The sequence below is a fragment of the Elephantulus edwardii genome, unplaced genomic scaffold, assembly GCF_000299155.1.
Source record: "Elephantulus edwardii isolate Elephantulus edwardi_28Jun2011 unplaced genomic scaffold, EleEdw1.0 scaffold00117, whole genome shotgun sequence".
NCBI classification, from domain to species: domain Eukaryota; kingdom Metazoa; phylum Chordata; class Mammalia; order Macroscelidea; family Macroscelididae; genus Elephantulus; species Elephantulus edwardii.
In genome coordinates this window covers 2,000,325-2,020,762 of record NW_006399867.1, presented here as the reverse complement: position 1 = coordinate 2,020,762, position 20,438 = coordinate 2,000,325, and the positions used below count along the sequence as shown (strand labels likewise).

At 47.0% G+C, this 20,438-nt stretch overlaps 1 protein-coding gene across 1 annotated transcript in view; it reads right to left on the bottom strand.

Moving 5' to 3' along the window:
- GGA2 (golgi-associated, gamma adaptin ear containing, ARF binding protein 2) overlaps window positions 1-20,438 on the bottom strand; it is a 57,836-nt gene that overhangs the window by 2,481 nt on the left and 34,917 nt on the right. The window contains exons 2-15 of the mRNA XM_006892689.1: window positions 17,618-17,702; window positions 16,680-16,755; window positions 15,711-15,809; window positions 14,933-15,056; window positions 12,489-12,592; window positions 11,004-11,084; window positions 10,452-10,589; window positions 10,187-10,268; window positions 8,726-8,851; window positions 7,940-8,041; window positions 7,388-7,416; window positions 5,161-5,294; window positions 2,630-2,781; window positions 3-170 (exon numbers count right to left, since the gene is read on the bottom strand). Of these exons, the coding sequence (XP_006892751.1) occupies window positions 3-170; window positions 2,630-2,781; window positions 5,161-5,294; window positions 7,388-7,416; window positions 7,940-8,041; window positions 8,726-8,851; window positions 10,187-10,268; window positions 10,452-10,589; window positions 11,004-11,084; window positions 12,489-12,592; window positions 14,933-15,056; window positions 15,711-15,809; window positions 16,680-16,755; window positions 17,618-17,702 (1,500 nt within the window). The remainder of the gene's footprint in view (window positions 1-2; window positions 171-2,629; window positions 2,782-5,160; window positions 5,295-7,387; window positions 7,417-7,939; window positions 8,042-8,725; window positions 8,852-10,186; window positions 10,269-10,451; window positions 10,590-11,003; window positions 11,085-12,488; window positions 12,593-14,932; window positions 15,057-15,710; window positions 15,810-16,679; window positions 16,756-17,617; window positions 17,703-20,438) is intronic.

Sequence of the window (20,438 nt, the reverse complement as noted above, 5' to 3'; positions counted from 1 at the left end):
CCTCGGCACAGCTACTTGAAACATGATGTCCCACACCGGCTGGGTGGCAGTGCTCATCATGGTCAACAGCAACACCTGGACTTCTGGGTGGCCAGGGACCCCAGTCTGAGAGAAGTGGAGCAGAATTCGGAATCCATTCCGGTCATACACGATTACAGGAGGCCGGCTACCTGGTAGAGAGACCCAACCACAAAGATAGCATACTACAAGCTCTCAAACGTCAAACTTCAAGGACATGTGCTTAACTGCACCAAATCCTTTTGTCTCTCCATTCAAAACATAACTAGCACTGTCCCCACCACAGACCAAGTCCTTATTACTTCTAACCAACCTCCTGTCGTCTTCCAAGTTGACCTCTGCCCACCATCCAACCTTCTTCAACACACTATCAGATAGTTTGTGGACCGTTTTTTCCTAATCTCTTTTTTATGACTACATACTTAATTCTGTACAACTCTAAAGACAACAAACTCCTTTAATGTCATGAAATATCAACTTCATAAAATGCCAATGAAAATCTTAATAAGATTGTTTTCATGTAGCTAAGATGTGATACTAGAGTTAATCTGAAAGGAAAAAGGCACCTGCAATAAGCAAGAACATTTTTTTTTAAATTTTTTTTAATTTTTGTGTGAGTGTACCGTCAAATCAGATCTGACTGGTACAGGAGGAGATTGTCCCTCCTTTTCCCGGCAGAGCATCTGGTGGATTCAAACCGTGTGCCTCTGGGATTGTAGTTGCAGCTCCTTACACTAAACAAGAACATTTTAAGAAAGGAGAGAAAATAAAGTGAGGCTACGTAATTTGCCTATTTGGATTCATAAATATTCAGCTAATATATGTTATACTAATGCAAGCAACGTGGTATAAAGTAGAGCATGTTGAAACAGGTAAATAAACAAATTTACTAGAATGAACATGTATTTTGGCATCGATGGCTGATTAAATAAATGGTACTCAGCTGGCTAAAAATCTGCAGGGAAAACTGAAGATCTTTATCTTAGGCCAGACATCACTTAGAATCAAAATGCAAACTATAAAAAATGTTTTTCAAACTGTCAACAATTTAGAAGGATGAGAATAGCCAGTCCTAATAAATAATTAGGGAATGGCAATCTTTCTGGAAGGCAACTTCGTTAACACAGACCAAAATTTAAATGTCAATACTTGGTGATTCCATTTTTAAGAATTAGGCCTAAGCAAAAGGTCAACAACTACTCGAAACAAAGATGGGAAGGTAAGGGGCAGGAACCCGGAGCACTGGAAACAAAACCACCAGATACAATTCAACGTTCATCCACTGTGAAAACCGTACCTAATGTCCCTGAACAATTTGCATGTTGTTGTTGTTCGGTGCTATGTCGTCAATTGTTGGTCACAGCAACCCTAAGATGCCTTGGTCTGAGTCGGTGGCTTCACCACCACCTCCGCAGGGCTTACACCCGTTGTTCCAGTCACTGTATCAATCATCTGATTAAGGGTCTTCTTCTCCTCTCCTGACCCTCAAACTTTCTAAGCATGAGTCAAATGGGAATCTACACAGCTGTGTAAATTTTCAACAAAAACACAGTCATTTCATCCCAAAGGCACACAGTTAGAATCCACCAGATGCTCCGCTGCAGAAGGAGGGGCAATCTCCTCCGGTACCAGTCAGATCCGACTCGACGGTCTACACACAGACACACACACACACAGAATAAAAAATAAATGAAAAATTAAAAAAATTTTAAAAAACCCTATAGTAATTTCTAAACAAAGAATTTTCTATATTTTTAAAAATTTTATTATTTTGTGTGTGTGTCACTTAGCAGCTGCTCTGCAGGAAAAGAGGTGGCAGTGAGTCTGCTTCTGTAAAGAACATGACCTTGGACACGCTATGTGTTAATTTTACTCTAGGCTGCAAGGTTGCTGTCAGTCAGAATTTACGCCAACAGCAACAGACTTGGTTTAATATTACAGATACTGCCAAGCCTTTCTTCCACAGCGCCACTGGGTGAAGCTTCCTCGGCCTGACTAAGTCTGCCCCAGCACCAAGCCACAACGGGGCTCTGTGCTCCAGGGAAAAGAGCCCAGGTCCTGGAGGCCAAGACCCTCATTGCTTCCTCCTCCACAGCTCTAATGGTTCACTGACCATAAGCAGTGGCCTAACTTAGCAGGGCCCTTCTTCCCATTTACTCTTAGAACAGACGTAAAATCCCCTTCCCTGCTTTAATGAGGACCTCTGAACACACAATTACCACCCAAACTCTTCCATTCCCTCAAAAGTCCCTCCTCAGTTACTTCCAGGTACAATGAAGAGCCCTCCTCTGAATTCCAAATGAATTAGCTTCATGTCCCCAAGTACCTTCAAGTCTCATTAAATCTTGACTATCAGCATCCTTCACAGTGCCAACTATTATTTCAAGACTAATACTAGCTAAAGCATAAAAATATCAGTTGACACACCCTCCCCCCGATACAATCTCCACCACTCCTCTTCCCAAGTTGAAGGGCTATAACTATCAACCAAGAATGGGTAAAGCTACAGAGTTAACACAAAGAAGGGAGGGAGAGACACTAAAAAAAAAAAACAAACAAAAAACCATACCACAAAACCCAAAGAATAGTGGGGGGTGGAAACTGTACTTACTAGGCTTAACAGACTCTAGAGGAACAAATACTTGAGCCAGAGGTATATTCTGGGAAGATGAAGAAGCTGGTGAGCCAGTCTCCCAGGACCAACCCAGGGAGGAAGCACTGAGTGGTACTTCCTTGGGGATACTTTTCTGGGGAGCATAATTCCTGAAAGAAAAAAAACAAAACAAAAAAATTAAATATCAAGGATAAATATAAATTCTAAAAGATTCCAAGACAAGGTAAGAAAAAAAGGAAAAAAATATATAAGAATACCTCAACATAAGTCTGGTCCCAAACCACCACAATAAAACAATCCACACAAATGTATCTGGTGTCTCAGTACATAGAAAAGTTATGCTTACACTATGAAGTGTGAAACAGCACTACAAAAAAGTCTGTAATAGTGTGAGCATTACAAAAATGGCCCATGAACAAAGCGAGCATGTGGTGGTGGACAAATGGGACTAGAAGAACTGCTCAACCCAGGGAACCCTGGTGGCCTAGCAGGTAGCAAGCTGTGCAGCCAATCCGAAGGCAAGCACATCAAATCCACCAGCTGCGCCTGAGGAAAGATGCTTGATCTCCTCCCATGCTATCCACAGCCTCTGAAAACCGGTGGAGGGTCAGCCAGGAGTTGTTTCTGACTCGATGGCACTGAGTTTGAGTGAGTTTTGAGAGGACTGCCATAACTGTCAATTTTTAGGTCTTTAAAAAGTCATCTTAAGTGAGAAATAATGAGATGACTACATGTATATATACATATACACAAACATACACATATGTATAAAGAAGTATAATAAATTCAAGCAAGTAACCTAATTTCTCTGTGCCTCAGTAATAGAAGGATCCACCCCATAGGGTTGTTCCTTGTTAAGAATGCCTGTAATTTAATAAGAACCTAATAAACTTCAGCTACCGCTATTACAGCTTTTAATGTTCTAGTGTCACGCAGTCTAAGTGATGGAAGTAAAAGATAGAAATGACTTGGCCCACTTCACATTTCATGATGCTGTCCACATAGAATACTAATAGAAAACATTTTTCTAAAACTAGGGTCCAGAGAGGACAAAACCCCCACCCAAATTAGACCGATTCCAGGCCCCGGTCCAATGGTTGAAAAGAAAGCGGTGTGTGACGCCCTGTGAGCAGAGCACAATGATGTCCCAGCACAAGTCTGTTTCCATCCGAGCCCCCGAGTGCGTCAGGGGCATCACCAAGATGCGCAGGCGAATGCAGGCGGCTCTGGCTTCTCTGAACACAGAGGGACGGGGTCCGTGAAAACGGCTTCACGTTCACATCTCAGAGGCGCCTCTGCTGTTAGGACTCTGTGCAAGGAACACATTCCTCCAAGTGCTCCCACTCTGGAAACTAGTAACTACTCCAAGAAGGAAATTATTAAATATGCCCATATAATGAGTTATTATGTTGTGATTAAAAAGAATGAGGCAAACTTAAATAAACTGATATGAAAATGTGTTGTTATGGTTGTTGTGTACTACAGAGTCAGAATTGACCCACAGCTGACCCTTCTGTGGGTTTTCAGAGGCAGTTTATCGCATGGGAGGAGACTGCCCACCCTTCTCCCATGGAACAGTTCGCAGCCTTGAACCATGTGCTTTTGGGACTGCAGCACAGCTGCATGCCACTAGGCCACCAGGCTATCACTGATACGATGTGATATGACAAAAAAGTGCCACATTGGACGACAGTCTTCACTACTAAACTCATTGCCATTTGGTCAGGACTGACAGCTGGCCCTCTGGTGGGTTTCCGAGGCTATAAATGACCCAGGAGGCACTGTCCATCTTTCTCCCTTGGAGTCAGTGGTGGATTTGAACTATGAGAGGTGCCAACTTTGGATTAGCAGCACCACTCCCAGGGATTCCACCACCAGAGCTCTCTCTTGAATTGTTCTTCAGGAATATCGCTCATTTCCTCACTGTCCTCCAGTCGGAAGTGACACAGCCAGCCTTGCCATGGGTTTTCAGAGGCTGTAAATTGCATGGAGGAGACTGTCCGTCTTTCTCCCATCTACACTCTGTATCACTCCACGGGTTGCACTACACAGTATATTTGCGAGAAGCCCTGACAGCACAGTAGTTGAGTGCTTGCCTGCTAACCAAAAGGTCTGTAGTGTGTGCCCGACAGCTGCACTCTGCTCTGTAAAGATTTACAGCCTTGGGAAGCCTACTGTGCAGTTCTACACTCTCATTCAAAGTCACCGTGACAGCAACTGGTTGTCTGGAATCTGGAAATAGGAAAACCAACTGACACCTAAGGCAACAGCAGAATTTCTGACTCTTCTTCTTTCAGAGGTTCCGGGAAGTACTCATTCTCTAAGGAGTCAGGACGGAGACTAAAAGCAGAAAAGGGGAAGCAGCATACTGTACTTGCAATGGGAAGAAATAAGTGTCTCAAGCATGCAAGGGCTCTGGCTGTCTTGCAGAGAAGTCCTTTCTGCCTGGCCCTTGTGCAATGAGCCGGGACCTCACACCAAACTGTATGCAGCAGTAAGAATCTGTACCCCTTGTCCAGAAGACTCACAGAGGGCCTGGAGAGAGCTGTGGTGAGAGCAGATCCAGCAAGTTCCCTTCTGCAGAAGGACTCAGCACACCACCACCTGGCAGTGTGCTGGGGGTGGGGGTCCTCATTTCCTTACAGCAATTCTCACGAGCAACCTGTCAAACCAGGAATGACTCAGGTGAGGCCAGGGCACGAAGGCCAGTCAGCTGCAGTGACACTGGTGAAGCCACCCTGACCCCACCAGGGCTACTGCAGGCCAGGTTCCACTATGCTCACAGGGCAGAAAGGGTGAGAAAAAGCAAGACAGTGTGGAGCTTCTGGGAGGAGCAGATATAGCTGGTGAGGAGGAGAGGGAGAAGGCTCCAAGCGATGATGCCACCAAGTGAGTCAGAAGAGCCTCTGGAACCGCAAGTCCACAGACTCCATCAGGAGAGGCAGCAGCAGCCTTCCCTCTCTCCCCACCAGCCAGCACTGTCTCCAAGAAGGCAGGTTTGGGAAATACTACTCTGCCCTCAGGAAATCAAGTGGTACAGTGCACTGGGCAAATGTGCTGGGAAAGATCTCTCATATATTAAAGAGTAAAGCTGTTCCCTTTGTCCTGCACCTTGCTGAAACTGAGGAGGACCTGATGCACTTGCTGCAGAGGGTCAAGGACTGCAGCCTTCGGTATGGATTGAGGCTCAATGTCAAGAAGACAAAGATTTTCACCACTGGACCAATTGGCGGCATCAGGATGGATGGTGAAGAGATTGAGATTGTTAACAACTTTCGTTTGCTCGGCTTCACAGTCAACACTCTTAGCACCAGTAGCCAGGAAATCAAAAAAACGTATTGCGATGGGAAAGTCTGCTATTAGGGACCTCTCTAAAGTACTGAAGAGCAATGGTGTCTCTCTGGAGACTAAGGTGCATCTGATACAGGCTGTGGTCTTTGCAATCACTTGTTATGCATCAGAGAGTTGGACAATGACTAGGGAGGATAGAAGGAGAATTGATGCCTTTGAGCTGTGGTGCTGGAGAAGAGTATTGAGAGTATCGTGCACTGCCAAGAAAATAAACAGATTCATCCTGGAGAGGGTTAAATTGGGCAGCTCCTTGGAGGCAAGGATTCTGGGGCTTCGTCTAATGTACTTTGGACATGTTGTAAGGAGGGACAGGTCCTTGGAGAGGGACATCATGCTTGGGAGGTGGAGGGATGGCGTAGGAGGGGAAGACCCTCTATGAGGTGAATTGATTCAGTGACTGGGGTAATTGGAATGGGTATATCAGAGGCAGAGTGATTGGTACAGGATAGAGCAGGGTTTAGGGCGGTTGTACATAGGGTCGCTACGAGTCACAAGCGACTCGACGGCACATAACAACAACAAAGCTGTCACCTTAGGGACTAAAGTGCACCTGGCAGAAGCCAAGGGTTTTTTTATTATCTCATAAACAAACAAAAACTAGACAACAAATAAGGATGATCAAAGAAGAATTAATGCATCTGAATTATGGTGTTGGCAAGGAAAATTGAAAATACCATGGACTGCTAGAATAAACAACTCTGTCTTGAAAGTACAACCAGAAAGCTCTGCAGGGATGACAAGACTTTCTTTCATGTCCTTTGAACATGTTACTGAGAGAGACCAGTCCCTGGAGAAGAAGGACTTCATGCTGGTTTAAGGAGAGGATCAGTGAAAAAGAAGACCCTCAACGAGATGGTCTGACATAGTCAGGGGCTGCTTTGAAACAGTTCTTGATTCAGTCATGGCTAACAAAGTGAAACCAGAAAGGACCAGAACTTAGAAAGTGTGGGTTAATAAGGTAACAACCAGAATGTGAAAAATCACAAGTTACCCTCCCTCTTAAAAGAACAGGGCAGTATGCTCCTTGTAGTGACTAAATCTCTGGACCAGCACAATCAGAAACAGTGGTGCCCTGCTCAAAGATGGCAGCCAACTGTTCCATTCTGAGTGTGTCCTGCTTCACAGTCCTGGCAATAACCATCAGCCTCCCGAAAGGGCTTACTATGCTTCTCCTGTGCTTTTCCATATCAGGTCTTTGACTTGTCATTTTCCCCATTCTAGCTGTTTCATTTCATCCAAATTTTTAAAGTGTGGGTCTGTTCTGATTTTGCTTTTGTTGGCTATGACTGTATTGGTTCAAAGCACTGGCTCAAACATAGCAAAACTGGTTCAGAACTGGGCAGGGTTTACCATGTTGTACACAGCGTGGCTAGGAGTCAGAACCAACTAGAATAGCTGCCTTACCTTGTTTGTATCCGGGGAATCATTGATCCCTGCAAAAAATGAGCACAGTGAAATGAGTAATATAAAAAAATAAACAATAATAACTCTATACTGGCCACAAGATGAAGATAAACACTATGACTGCCCCTTGTAGAAGAGATAACAGTATTTACAATACTAAAGGCTAGGGAGCTCTGGTGGCCTAGTGACAGGAAGCTGTGCTGCGATCCCAAAGGCACACAGTTCAAGGCCACCAGCTGTTCTGCAGGAGAAGGATGGGCAGTCTCCTCCTGTGCAATTAAAAGCCTTGGAAAACCCTGCTGGAGGGTCAGCGAGGCGTCCATTCTGACTCTACGGTATAACAACAATAAAGCCTAGACAGATAATGTAACTTACCAGTCATTCAACCTATCTTGGGCAAAACTGAGACCACAGAGCAGAGTGGGCCTCACTACACCGCCAAGGACATCTGATTCCTCAGGAGCAAGCATCTTCTGACCAAAGGGAACCAGTTTACCTTTGCTGCCTACTCAGGCCCTCCCGTGCCTGCGAGTCCTAAGTGCCCACACTCACCTAAGGCTGCCAGGTCCTGATGAAGTAAAGACGGCACCAGAGTCTCAGCATGATCAGATCCCTCCAAGTCAATCAAGGGGCAGCTTGCTGGATTCTGAGAGTCTAGAAACCAGAGTCGGGAGAATCAGTCAGCTAGACATAAGAACAAAGTCTCCACCTAAAACCTGCCCAATGGCCTCAGGTCTCGCCCCACTCAGGATTCAGCCTGAACTGGTATTTGGACTACCAGCTTGGCAGAGGGCTCTGTTCCCACCTATGTGGCAACCAGAAGGCTGCATTCCTTCTCCCAGGGACCCAGGCAGCCTGGACCACAGCAAAGCTGACTTTCTCCAGCTCAGAGGCCTTTAGAGCATACTCAATACAAAGCAGACCCTCAGAGCTCAAGAAGTCCGCATTGAGCAGATCTGATTCCCAGGGGCAAAACATTTGGCATTTTAACCAATTCTCCAGGTGCCTGGAACAACTGAAGCAACAAGCCTGGACCTGGGAACCAGTGAAGATGACCATTTCTTTGGTCTCCAGTTCCCACTCAGTAAGCGCTCCTGAGAAGAATCCAAACCAGGTACAACACAGCCTTCTCTTTCCATCTCTAAGGAAAGCTGGTGTCCAGTTTGGCAATCAGTTTGCAGTGTTACCTGTGGCACCGGCTTGCTATTTCAGACCCATTTTCATAAGAAAAGGAAAAACAGGCAAGTGCTCAGAGTATTCTGAGGATGCATTTCTTTTCTAGGCTATACAGACTGCTCCCAAGCAGAAGGCAGGGAGAAGTTCTTTCTTTCTACATACCTTTGGGTACCGGCTTGTCTTCCACTGGGCTGGTCATGGGGTTCCCGGAGGTGACACGGCCCTCCATCACCTGCTTGTACAGGAGAACGCCCTGGGTAAGGAGGTCATTTGCCTGGAGGATCTCCACTGCAGAGGAAGAAAAGCCGGAGGCCTCTGATTAGTACGTCCACTGTCTCAGTCTTGGAAGTCACCCCACACAGCAGCCTTCCCAGAGCTCTACTAGGTTCAGTGTTCATCCCTCAGACCGGCACCTAGAATCTGGCCCAGTGACTGACCTTATCACTCAAACCCGAGCCTTTGCATGGATGCAAATGGTTAACAAGCAGGGAAATCTAGGAATGAGAAAGTATTTAAGAGACAGTGCCAAAGTGTGTCTTTGTGTCTTTTCTATTGTCTGACTAGAATTGTAACAATAAAAAGGCAAGTGAGAGTAAAAGTAGGAAGCAGAGATACTGGAAAGCTGAGAAGAGTATATGATCAAGCAAAATACTTGGAATGAGTTTCAAAGACCAAGGCGGAGATGGGTGGGAAGTCGCAGGTTATCTGAATGGTTTTTATGATTAGTTGCTAAATGAAACGTGAACCAGTAATAGAGGCCTCTTGAAAGAAATGTTTGCCCATCTACTTCTAAAACACTGGCCATGGGGAAACCATGAGCATATTCTACTCAAAGCCACACAAAGTCCTCATAGCCGCTGGTCTGGCTTTCTGGTTTAGGGTAAGGTTGGATGGAAAAAAGAGAGGGGTACACATGAAACAAGATCAGATTAGCCATGAGGCGGTAACTGGGCAGATGTGTGTTGAGGCTTGTTTGCTCCTGTTGTTGTGAGTCACTGAGCTGACTTTCCAGTGGGTTTTCAGAGGCAGTTTAATCACAAGGGAGGAGACTGCCCATCCTTCTCTTGCGGAGCAGCTGGTGGATCCGAACCTGTGTGCCTTCAGGACTGCAGGACAGTTTCTTACCAGCAGAGTACATATGTACAGAGAAGAGCACAAAGAACTTTTTTCTTTCATTCTACATTTTCCGTGTTTTGAGATTTCCCAGCATAAAAGTTTTAAAAGGCTTTGTTCAATGTCTGTAGACAACAGAGCCCACCAGGTGCCAGTAGTCATCTCCTGGTCCTGCAGTCACCGGAAGCCAGTGAACCCGCCTCACCTTCACGGGCTCTCACCACGCTGGCTCCTCCACCTGCCCCCTTGTGCGTCCTCTTCTCCACCCAACCTACTTGGGGAGCCTCCAGCCCAGCTTCCGCTTTGAGAGCTGCTGCGGACATCACACTCAAACCTTGGTTTCTGGAAATCAGCTCCAAGCCACAGGGGTCGCGCCCTTCCCAAGCCCACCACCACGGACGCTACGGTTCCATTCCCTGTCGTGAACTCACAGTGGTCCAGCAGGAAGAGGCATGTCTGGGGGAAACCTGAACTGTGTTATTCAGCCTAGAGAAATTCTGAAAGCGTTACCCAGCGCGTCATCATCGTCCATGGTTTCGCTCGCCAGCCGGAACAGGGTAGGCCGCAGCTTTTCACACCTTTCGTACACGACCTGGGTAAAAGGGGTGGGTGTCATACATGACGCACTGGGGACCAGAGTGCCTAAGGCGCTGCTAGGCAGACATGAAGCAGGGCCTCTTCGGTCACCTCCAGTTCACAATGAAAGTATGCCCTGGCTAAGTATGTGTCACTGAGAGCCTGTCTGTCACAGCCACATCCCTTTGGCTTGGATTACCTGCAGGGCTTCCTGGTCCGGGGGGCTCTGGCCTGGCCCCTGGTGTGCGGTCAGCATTTCCTGCAAGGCCGTCACATGGCTGCGGACTTCCTCCACTGTGCTGACCCTCTTGGACACCTTCTCTGCCTTTTCTTGCTCCTTTAAAAGGAAAGATGACAGAAGTAAGGAAGCAGAAGCCCTGGATAAAGGAATTGCCAGACTAAGATGAGAAAAGGCACATCTCTTCCCTGGCAGCTGAGTGCTCCAGGAAGTCACAGGCACAGAGTGATCAGAAATGCCTGGGATCTCTCAGAGCTTGGAATTCTGGGGGAAATCATGGAACCTGGTAAGCTGCTCTGTGCTATCAGCCTCGATTTCTTCTGAAAAACAAAGATTCCTGCACCTGGGTTCCTAAACTTATCTACACAGTACAGCCTTATGATTTTTGCTTCCAGCCATCAGTTCTGGGTCCCCAGTTCTAAGCTGAGCCTCCTGCTGGCCACCATCTTCCACACCCCCAAGCACAGAGACACTGTCCTTCGGCCCTCCTGCAGACCACTAGGGAGAACCTACCTCCTTGACCAGATTCTTGATGAGCTGGTTCGCAGCCTGAAGATCCTCAGGGTGGTTGCTCTTCAGAAGCCGTGTCAGAAGCTGGGGGAAGAGAACAAGAACCGTTTTCGCTCTGTGCCAAGTGCCCCAGTGCAGCAACAATAGCAGGACAATTTATCCTATTAACAGCCCACACGTTTTATGTTGTGACCCTCGCACAGACTACAATTCACAGCAACACTGTGAGCGACAGAGCTGACCCCTGCCCTATCCTCACGATCTTTGTCACGCACAAGCCCACTGGGACAGTCACGGTGTCAATCAGTCTCCGTGAGGGTCTTCCGCCCTTTTGCTGACCAGCCGGCTACCTTTCCTAGCATGGAGCCTCTAAGGACTGGTTCCTCCTGAAAACAGGCCCAAAGTAAATGAGACAAAGTCCCACCTTCCTTACCAAGCCTCACAATGACACATGGTGTAGGGAGGGTGACTAGCCCCCCCGCCCCCAACGGTTTTCAATTTGGGGTGTGTAGAAGAAGCAGAGCATGTATAAGTGTGTGTATGTGTAGGGGAGAGGACCATAACCCCCAGGGACATTTGGCAACGTTTAAAGAAAGCTGGTGGTGCAGTGGTTAAGCACTCAGCTTCAAAGCAGAAGGTCAGCAATTTGACCCCACCCTGCAGAAGAAAGACGCGGCAGGCTGTACGACCCCTGAAGTCCGACGGGGCAGTGCCACTCCACCCTGCAAGGTCGCTATGAGTTCGAATTGACCTGACGAATGTGGGTTTAGTTTGATCTGGAGACATTTTTGGCTGTTACACTGGGAGGGACAGGGCGCTAGAGGCATCTAGTGGGAAGCGGCCAGGTAAGCAGTAAACAATCTACATTGCATAGGACGGCCCTCTACAACGCAGAATGTTCTAGCCCCAAATGTCAGCAGGGAGGATGGCCTGGGGCCACAGACTACTGAAGACCGTGCACGCTGAGATGTGACTGCTCACTCTCTGAAGTGACAGGCCTGTACGACCTTTCTGTCATTTCCTTTCCAATGCCGAGTTGGACACCAGGCCAGTCAGTCACAAGAGCCATCAACCACTGTTAACAGATGGCCAGAAAGCCAGGGACACTGAGGACAAAGCAGTCCAGGGAGCTTGCTTGCAGTGGTACAGGATTCTTCTCAAAAGCCCATGCTCCTATGTTGTTGTTGTTGTGTACCGTCGAGTCAGAACCGATCTGACCCACAGCTGATCCCCATCAGGTTTTCAGAGGCAGCTAATCGCACGGGAGGAGACTGCCCCTCCTTCTCCCACAGAGCAACTGATGGATTCGCTCCGGTGCCTCACACTTGCTCACTCTCAAGAACTCATTCTGCAGAAGAGAACTCAGCGACCCCCTCTCCACACTCAAGTGAGATCACAGGACCTTCTGGGAGACATATCAAGAGGAGGTCTCCAAGAAGTCTTATCACACCCCAGGTGTGATCGCAAGGTCAGAGAAGAGTTCCTCACCTTTGATTTTTCTTCATCAGCATCAAAAATGGAACTCTTGGGCCAGGGAGAAGGTGGGGGCAAGATCTTGTTCACTGGTAGCTTAGGGTCTTGCTTTATGATTCCTAAAACAAGAAATTCATACAGTTACTGGTATGCGCACCCACGACTTCAGGAAAACCCATGTCCTGATATCTCACTAAGAAAACACTGTCAGCAACCTTAGCACCCAAGATCAAGATCACCCAGGTTCTGCGTAATTTCCTCAGGAAAATCCAGGGACAAAGACAACTACGCTAGAGCCTTTGGGGGGGAGGGCGGTGTCTTCTGGCAGGATGGAAAAAAAAGCAAAAAGGCAGCAATGGCTAAGTACACAACAATAGAACCAGACACCAAAACTGACATTTTATGCACATGACCCATGGCCCTGACATTACTATCAAGTAATAGTAATATGAAATCCCTAAACATGTTAAGGTTGCACATATGACACGTTTTTTTCCTTCTAAAGAACCCGAGTCAAAGAGGGTGCAGACTCCCAGCTTCCACAAAGGACACAGAAAATAAGAAAATCATAAATCACTGCTACCCCACCACCACACACACTGGACAACCTGCACATTCACATCTTTTCCATCAGAATCCATTAGAGCGCTGGGACTGCTGAACAATCAACCAGCCTAAAATATAATGAAGGGCAATGTGGCAGCTTGAAAGGAGAACGAACACCAGGAAGAACAGTGCAAACCATTTTTAACATTTTCTAACAGGCTGGTGTGAACAAGCAAGGGAACACAAAACCCAGGAGGAACATCGTCTCTGGAGGCCCCACTAAGAGCTCACAGGGAGCAGATGCCCGAGTCCAGGCACATAGCTAACTCTCGCTGCTCAAGGTGACTCGGTGGAACAGAGAAGGTCCCAGATGCCAGCCCCGTCTTTAAATCTTTACAAAAGCAGACTGACCCAGCTTTGTCCTGCCAAGCATGGATTTCAACCACGGAGGAGTGCCGGTAAAGGCCTGAAGCTCCACCTAATGCATACCCTCTGTCACTCTACAGAGGGCGCTCTGGTGGCACGGTCCATAGGGAGCTGCACTGCTAACTCAAAGGCCATGCTTCCAGAGTGGCTCAAATCCAACAGATCGGTGGGAGGAAAACAGGAGATCTCCCCTGGTGCAACTTACAGCCTCTGAAAAACCCCTGGAGGGTCAGCTGTAAGTCACTTCTTTCTCAACAGCGATGAGCTGAGTCACTCTACAGAACAGAAAGTCGACACCACTGCAGGAAGGACAGAGCACTCTGTGACTTGGAAAACCCACTAACTCACTGCTGTTCATTCCAATTATGACGACTCTCCACTGGGTTTCGGAAGCTGTAAATCCTAAAGGGAACTGATTGTGTCATCTCCCTCCTACAGAGCAGTTGGTGGGTTTGACTGCTTAGCAGTCTAGTCTTTCCACACCTTTGACTGCCCTTAGAGCACCATGGAAAACTCAATTCAGTCATAGGGAAAAGAAAATGGAAGGGAGGACACTGGTCCAAAGAAGAAATAGGTTAGGTCTTCAGCTCCAAACTACATTTAGGGATAAAGAAGGCTCAGTGAACATTCAGCTCAATCCTCAAGACCCTGTAACAAGGCCTAAGACTGAGGTTGATAATCTGAACAGATAATTAAACCACACAACTCCACCTCAACCGGGCAAACCAGTGCCGAGTAACAATACGGTAGTCTACTGCTCGGAGGAAGCAAGAGCATGTTCTCAACGCTCTCCCGGAAGAAACGAAGTCCTAAAGCTGAGGGTGCAGCAGGCTTGAGGCAAACCCTCCGGCACAAGGTAACACGAGAGGACCTGAAGCCTGGAGCACTGGGCGCTATTAGCCAGCAGGGAGCTTACTGCGGTGGCTCTGATGCTGGAAGCTATGACACTGGCATTTAAACCCCAGACGGTCACCCACAGCAGACAGATCAGCAGAGCTGTTAGACGAAGAAAGGTGAGGTGATCTCTTTCCAAAAGCCAGTCAATAAAAATGTTCCGGATCAAGAGAGAACATTGTTCAATATAATGCTAGCAGTGAAGTTCCTAGGCCGAAGACTGCACGACAGCCTGAAACACACCAGCTGGCATAAAGACGGTGCAGGAACAGGCAACACTTTGTTCCCTGCCTACAGCGACCATACATACGAGCCGACACTGTGGCAAATGACAGCAACAGCATCCCGAGAGTGACTGCGAATGCCAAACCTCAAACCCAAACTTCTGACTAGACTGTCTCAATCTCCCAGACTCAGAGTCCAGCACAAGGAAATGTATGCCTATTTTCAAGAACAAAAACCATTTCCCTCTGTTCCCCTGTCCTATACAAGATGTCCCACTCTCAAAAAAAAAAAAAATTCAAGGCATAAAAAGAAAACAACATTCTGAGAAGGAGGCAAAAAGGGAATGTATCATAAGAACAGAGCCAGACCTTGTTTCTTCAGCATCTGATACGCATCTCTGATCTTGATATCTTCTGGGAACCAGACCATCCAACTAAAGAGCACTTCAATGACTCTTGCTTTAACTTTTTCTGTAGTCCAAGACCCTAAGTACTGGGGAGGGGAAAAAAAGGAGAGAATTACAGAGCTAGACTGGACTTAAGGTAAAATCTAGACAGTCCATCCAATGAAGATATGGTGGCTGAGGCTCCAAAGGACTGAGACCCACATCTAATTAAAAACCAAGGAATAAGGTAAGGTCTAAAGCTAAGAACCTCCCAGGCCCAGGATTCCTTCTTGATTTCAAGGGGTCAATTTCCAAAACTGCTACAGTGTGACTCTCATCACACAGGTGCCTCTGATGGTGCTCTGTCTAGGCCACTGGGGACATCTACCTTCTGACTAAGGAGAGTGAAGTGCTCCACCAGAGTTAGTTACCAGAGAATGAAGGTGGACATTTCAAGACAAGTGCCAGGAGGGAAGGTGGAGAAGGAGGCAAGAATTGACATGAGAAGTAAAGTTAAGCAACTTCCTCTTGCTATCTGCACCAGGAAATCTGTGCCTCGAAGCCCGATGACCCCTCCACAAGAAAGAATAAGAGAAGGGCAGTGTCCAAGGGCAAGTGAGGGTAACTAAGGTCTAGAGCCTCTGAGACCTAGCAGGCCTGAGACAAATAGGCAGGTTCTGCAGCTGAGCAGCCCCGCCTCTAGCTGAGAAAGGTGGGGGCAGGTGGAGGACAGGGGACAGCCTGGTCTTGGAGGTGCTCACCTTTGGGGACAACACTTTGATCAGCTCATTCAGGAAGCGGAACTTGGCCACCTCGTTGTGGAACTTCTCTCCACAGTGGTTCACGCACATCTCCAGCACCTGTGTAGACATAGAACCCCATGAAAAGAAGCAGCCAGAGACCCAGGGCTCCCCAAGAAGCTGATGAGCATGTGCTGGTGACTTTACGGGAACCATGGCTAATGCTCTCATAAGCCTATGACAACTCTGTAGCTTTGGGGGACAAGGTGATGTTTTCAGATTAAGAAAAAATGCCACCAGTTGGCTCTTCAGCCTGACTGTAACTGCCAGGTGTGGGGCCAGAAGACAGCTGAGTGAAGTATGTGTGTTGTGAGGTAACTCCACTTAAAGGAGTTGGGCAAGTGAAGCCAATCCTTCCCCAGAGCAGCTATCTGGTGCAGAATATCCAAGAATGGCTAAGTGAGAGGTGATCTGCGGGCCCTACACACTTCCTTGACTACACTTGGTTTTCAGACTTTCAAATTAGCCATCAGCATTTAAAATGTGCAGAGAATCCATATAAAGGAGTTCCTAGCAACACGAGGTCCAAACTCATGCCCAGCATCAGCCCAGGTAGCTGGCACGGCCGCCTGGGGGACAGCTGTCCTGTGCACATCAGCGCACACACCAGCACGTGTCTCTGGTTCAGTGGGTCTCAGCCAGCTGCTTCAATCAGTTAAGTTACCATGCTGGCTTGTGTGTGCACTTAGACTTGCCAGACTGGCCTGAAAAGGGAAGGGAAATAAAACCATCCTGTCCTTCACCCACAGGGGCCTCAGGGCTGCTCTCCAGAAGCAGATCTGAGAGGGCACAGTCTGCACCGAAGACTCCCTCAGGCTGCCGTTCTCAGGGCCAGAGGACATGAAAGGGGATCAAGCAGCAGCAGTTCCTCTGGGCAAGCCCTCCAGCGTCAGGACAGGCAGGCAGTAGCCAAAGGCAGGTCGCACTCACCGTGAGAGCATAGAGAGCTTCCTTCTCTTGTGGAGACTGGATCTTGTGGGCAAGCAGCCAGGGTGCGTAGGTTGGGCTAAGAGAAAACAGAAGCCTGGATGCTGAGCTGACAGGAAACACCAACTCAGTAAAGTTACATCTTTCACGTGGGCTTCTGAAGGGGCCCAGCACCCAACCCTCCTCTTCTCTGAACCCACAGCTCAATGGTCCAGTCTGCTGCCTTCTTCCAGGGTACAACACCCTCCCTTCAGCCAATGAAGCCAATCAAACCCTAAAACTCCACACTGGATGGTTAGGCCTTAGCCCCCACGTGCCAGAACCTAAAGAACACACAGATCTATGTGTCTTATGATAAATGACCAGTATGTATTTAACTAGAAACTGGGGTCAGTTTGGGCTTATTTCAAAACAGAGGACTATTCAGCACTATGTAGAGAAGTTGCATGGCAATCCCAAAGGCTTGTGGTTCGAAACCACCAGCTGCTCTGAGGGAGAAAAATATGCAGCCTCCTCCCAGGCAATTAACTGCCTCTGAAAACCCACTGGAGGGTCAGCTATGGGTCAGTTCCAATTTGATAGCAAACAACAACAATGTAGGTCAAATAACTTGATGACTGACTTTACTCTGGAAATTGACAATTCAACAAAAGCTTATTCTCTGATTTGTGTTACATAAGGAGATTACCTTTAAATAAATAAATACTGGTACCAGGCAGGCAATGGAGGACTGCAATATCTCTTAATTTTTTTTTAACAATTGCCAGTTGCAAAAGGACAATTCTGGCTTTTCTCATCTTGTTTGTTGTTGGGTTTGTTTATTTGTTTTTAATGCCACAAATTTGTTATTTTGAGAATAAAGTAATGTGCTGAAGAAGTTGTGGGAAAATAAATTGTCTGGAGACCAAGGCATGCAAGCACATTTATGAAAGTTCTCTTACCCACTGGGATCAGTGTTCACCTGCTCACAGAAAGTCTGGATAGCAGGCCAGTCCTGTTCTGACATGCTGGGGTCTGTGGCTTTATCTGTCAAGGAAATAAAAATAAAATCAAACAGTGGATGATAAAAAGAAACATAAGAAAAAATGTTTGCCTTGAGCACACGCGCTTTTAAGAATTATCTGCATGGGATCGCTGTCATCTGAACAGAGCAAGTGAATACTGTATGGTTTAAAATCAGAAAAGGTGTGTGTCAGGATTGTATCCTCTCTCTCCATACCTATACAATCTGTGTGCTGAGCAAATCATTCAAGAAGCTGGACTCTATGAAGAAGAATGTGGCAACAGGATCAGAGGAAAACTCATCAACAACCTGTGTTCTACAGGTAACACAATCTTGCTTGCTGAAAATGAGGACCTGAAACACTTAAAAAGACTATAGTCTTCAGTACAGATTGCATCTCAACATCAAGAAGACAAAAATCCTCACCAAATGGGCACTATCATGACAGATGGAGAAGGGACCAAAATTGTCAACGATTTCATCTTACTTGAATTCACACTTGGTACCAGCTGTCAGGAGATGAGGGCATGTACTGCACTGGACAAGGCTGCTCTTGAGGACCTCTCCAAATTACTGAGGATCAGTAACACCAGTTTGAACACTAACATGCGCCTGACTCAGGTCATGGTCTTTTCACTCATGTGCTATGCACCTAAGAGCTGGACAATGAATAAGGATGACAGAAGAAGTATTTGAGCTGTGGTGTTCAAGAAGAGTACTGAATATCCCATGAACTTCCAAAAAAAAAAAAATGTCTCAGGGAAAAATGTAGCCAGAGTGCTCCTTAGAAGCAAGGATGGAAAAACTGTCTCGCATACTTTCAGCACCTTGCTAGGAGTGGCTATTCCTTGGAAAGAGACAACATGCTTGGGAAGGTAGAGGGTCAATGAAGGAGAGGAAGACCCTTAACAAGATGAATTAACCCAGTGACTGCAGCAATGGGCTCAAGTGTGTTGGAGAGGATGAGGATGGCCCAGGATAGCACAGGGTTCAGATGCGTCACTCATAAAGTCGCTATGAGTTATACTTGACTCAATGGACTTAACAACAGCATGAACAACATATGGGATTGCAGACACTGTGAGGACAGTGCAAGATTAGACAGGGCTTCCTCTGTTGAGCACAAGGTCTCGATGAGTCAGAGCTGACTTGATGGCCCTTTACATTAACAAGGGATCAAGTTGACAACAAGAAAGACTTGTTAACAAAGGGAGAGATAACTCAGAAAAGATGGGTGAGAATGGCCACAGAATTCAAATATAATCAGTGTCGGTGATGTGTACTTGTAGAAACTACTGAATTTTTCTGTGTACAGTCTCAGCAACAACTAGGCAAATGGAGTGAAAATTAAACATACCGAACAAAACTAGACCCAATGCTGCCAAGCTGATTTCAATCCAATTCAGTGACCCAAGAACAGAGTAGAACTGCCCCCCAGGACTCCCAAGGCCGAAATGCTCAGGGAAGCCAACTGCTCCCGGAGCGGCTGGTGGATTCCAGCTGCCAATCATTCTGTTAGCAAATGAGCATTTAACCACTGTGCCAGCAGGGCTCCTCGTAGGAAAGATAAAAACCTGACCCCAAGGGCTGACATCACACCCTCAGGGGACAGGACTGTACCACACAGTCAACAGCATCAATGGCAGGCCCTCCCTGAGTATTTGCTGACTGACTGAATAAACAAATTAACCAACTATTGTCCTGAAAGTGGCACCACTTCCAGTACGCCCCAAACATGTTGGAAGGAGGTGTAGGGGGTCATTCCTCCAGTATGAGGAGACCAAAACCACAAACTCACTGTCTTCACGTGGAAACCAACTCAATTAGAGCAGAGGTGAATGGCTCCATAGTTTCCAAGGCTGTAAATCTTTATGAACGGAGAGTGTCCCTTCTTTCTTCCAGGGACATCTGGCGAGCAGAGCAGCTGAGTGCCTGACCCACTGTCCAAACCCAGGCGGCTTCCTCACAGCAAGAGTGCTCCCTTCATTCCTCTCCAGAGGGACATGTCTTCCACCTTCACATTGAGCTCAGCCACATTTTCTCACAAAGGAGTTCTCCAGACCTCTCTCAGCCCAGACTGCCCTGGCTCACCCAGCCTTTCAGTGAAACATCCTTGCGGGTTCTGACAGCAAAGCCCTTTCAAGCTCTGCAAGGAAGCAGTGCATTCTCAGTGGCACAGTGCGGATGTTATTATCCCTCATGCCTGAGTGTCCGCTCCCCTTCTCTCAAATTCCATCCATTCCTCAAGGCTCATCAAATTTCCAGCTCTTCCAGAAAACCTCTTCCTTTTCTTTACCTGTCTGGGGGATATCCCACAATAGTCAGAGCGGAGAAGTAGTTTCCATTTCGCATACTGGGTAAAGAGGAAAAGAAAGGTGGAAAACAGGAGAGCCCACGATCAGAGCAATTTTACCTGCGCCCAAAACAGTATTATAAAATCAACAAAACGTATATATGCTTTTAAAAAATCAGTTACGGATTAGCTTTTCTGTTAAAACTATTCAAGTATACTAATTATTTACAAATAATTGTATCCTTGATACAATGTGGCAACTGGTCTGGAAAATACCGAGACAAGAAGATTCTAGCAGAGATGGCAACAGTGAGCTAGGAAACCAGGAAGGAAAAAGTCAAAGACACTGCCTATACAATCTAGGGAATTAGTTGTTGTTGTTATGTGCCGTCGAGTCGCTTGCGACTCATAGCGACCCTATGTACAACAGCCCTAAACTCCACTCTGTCCTGTGCCAATCGCACTG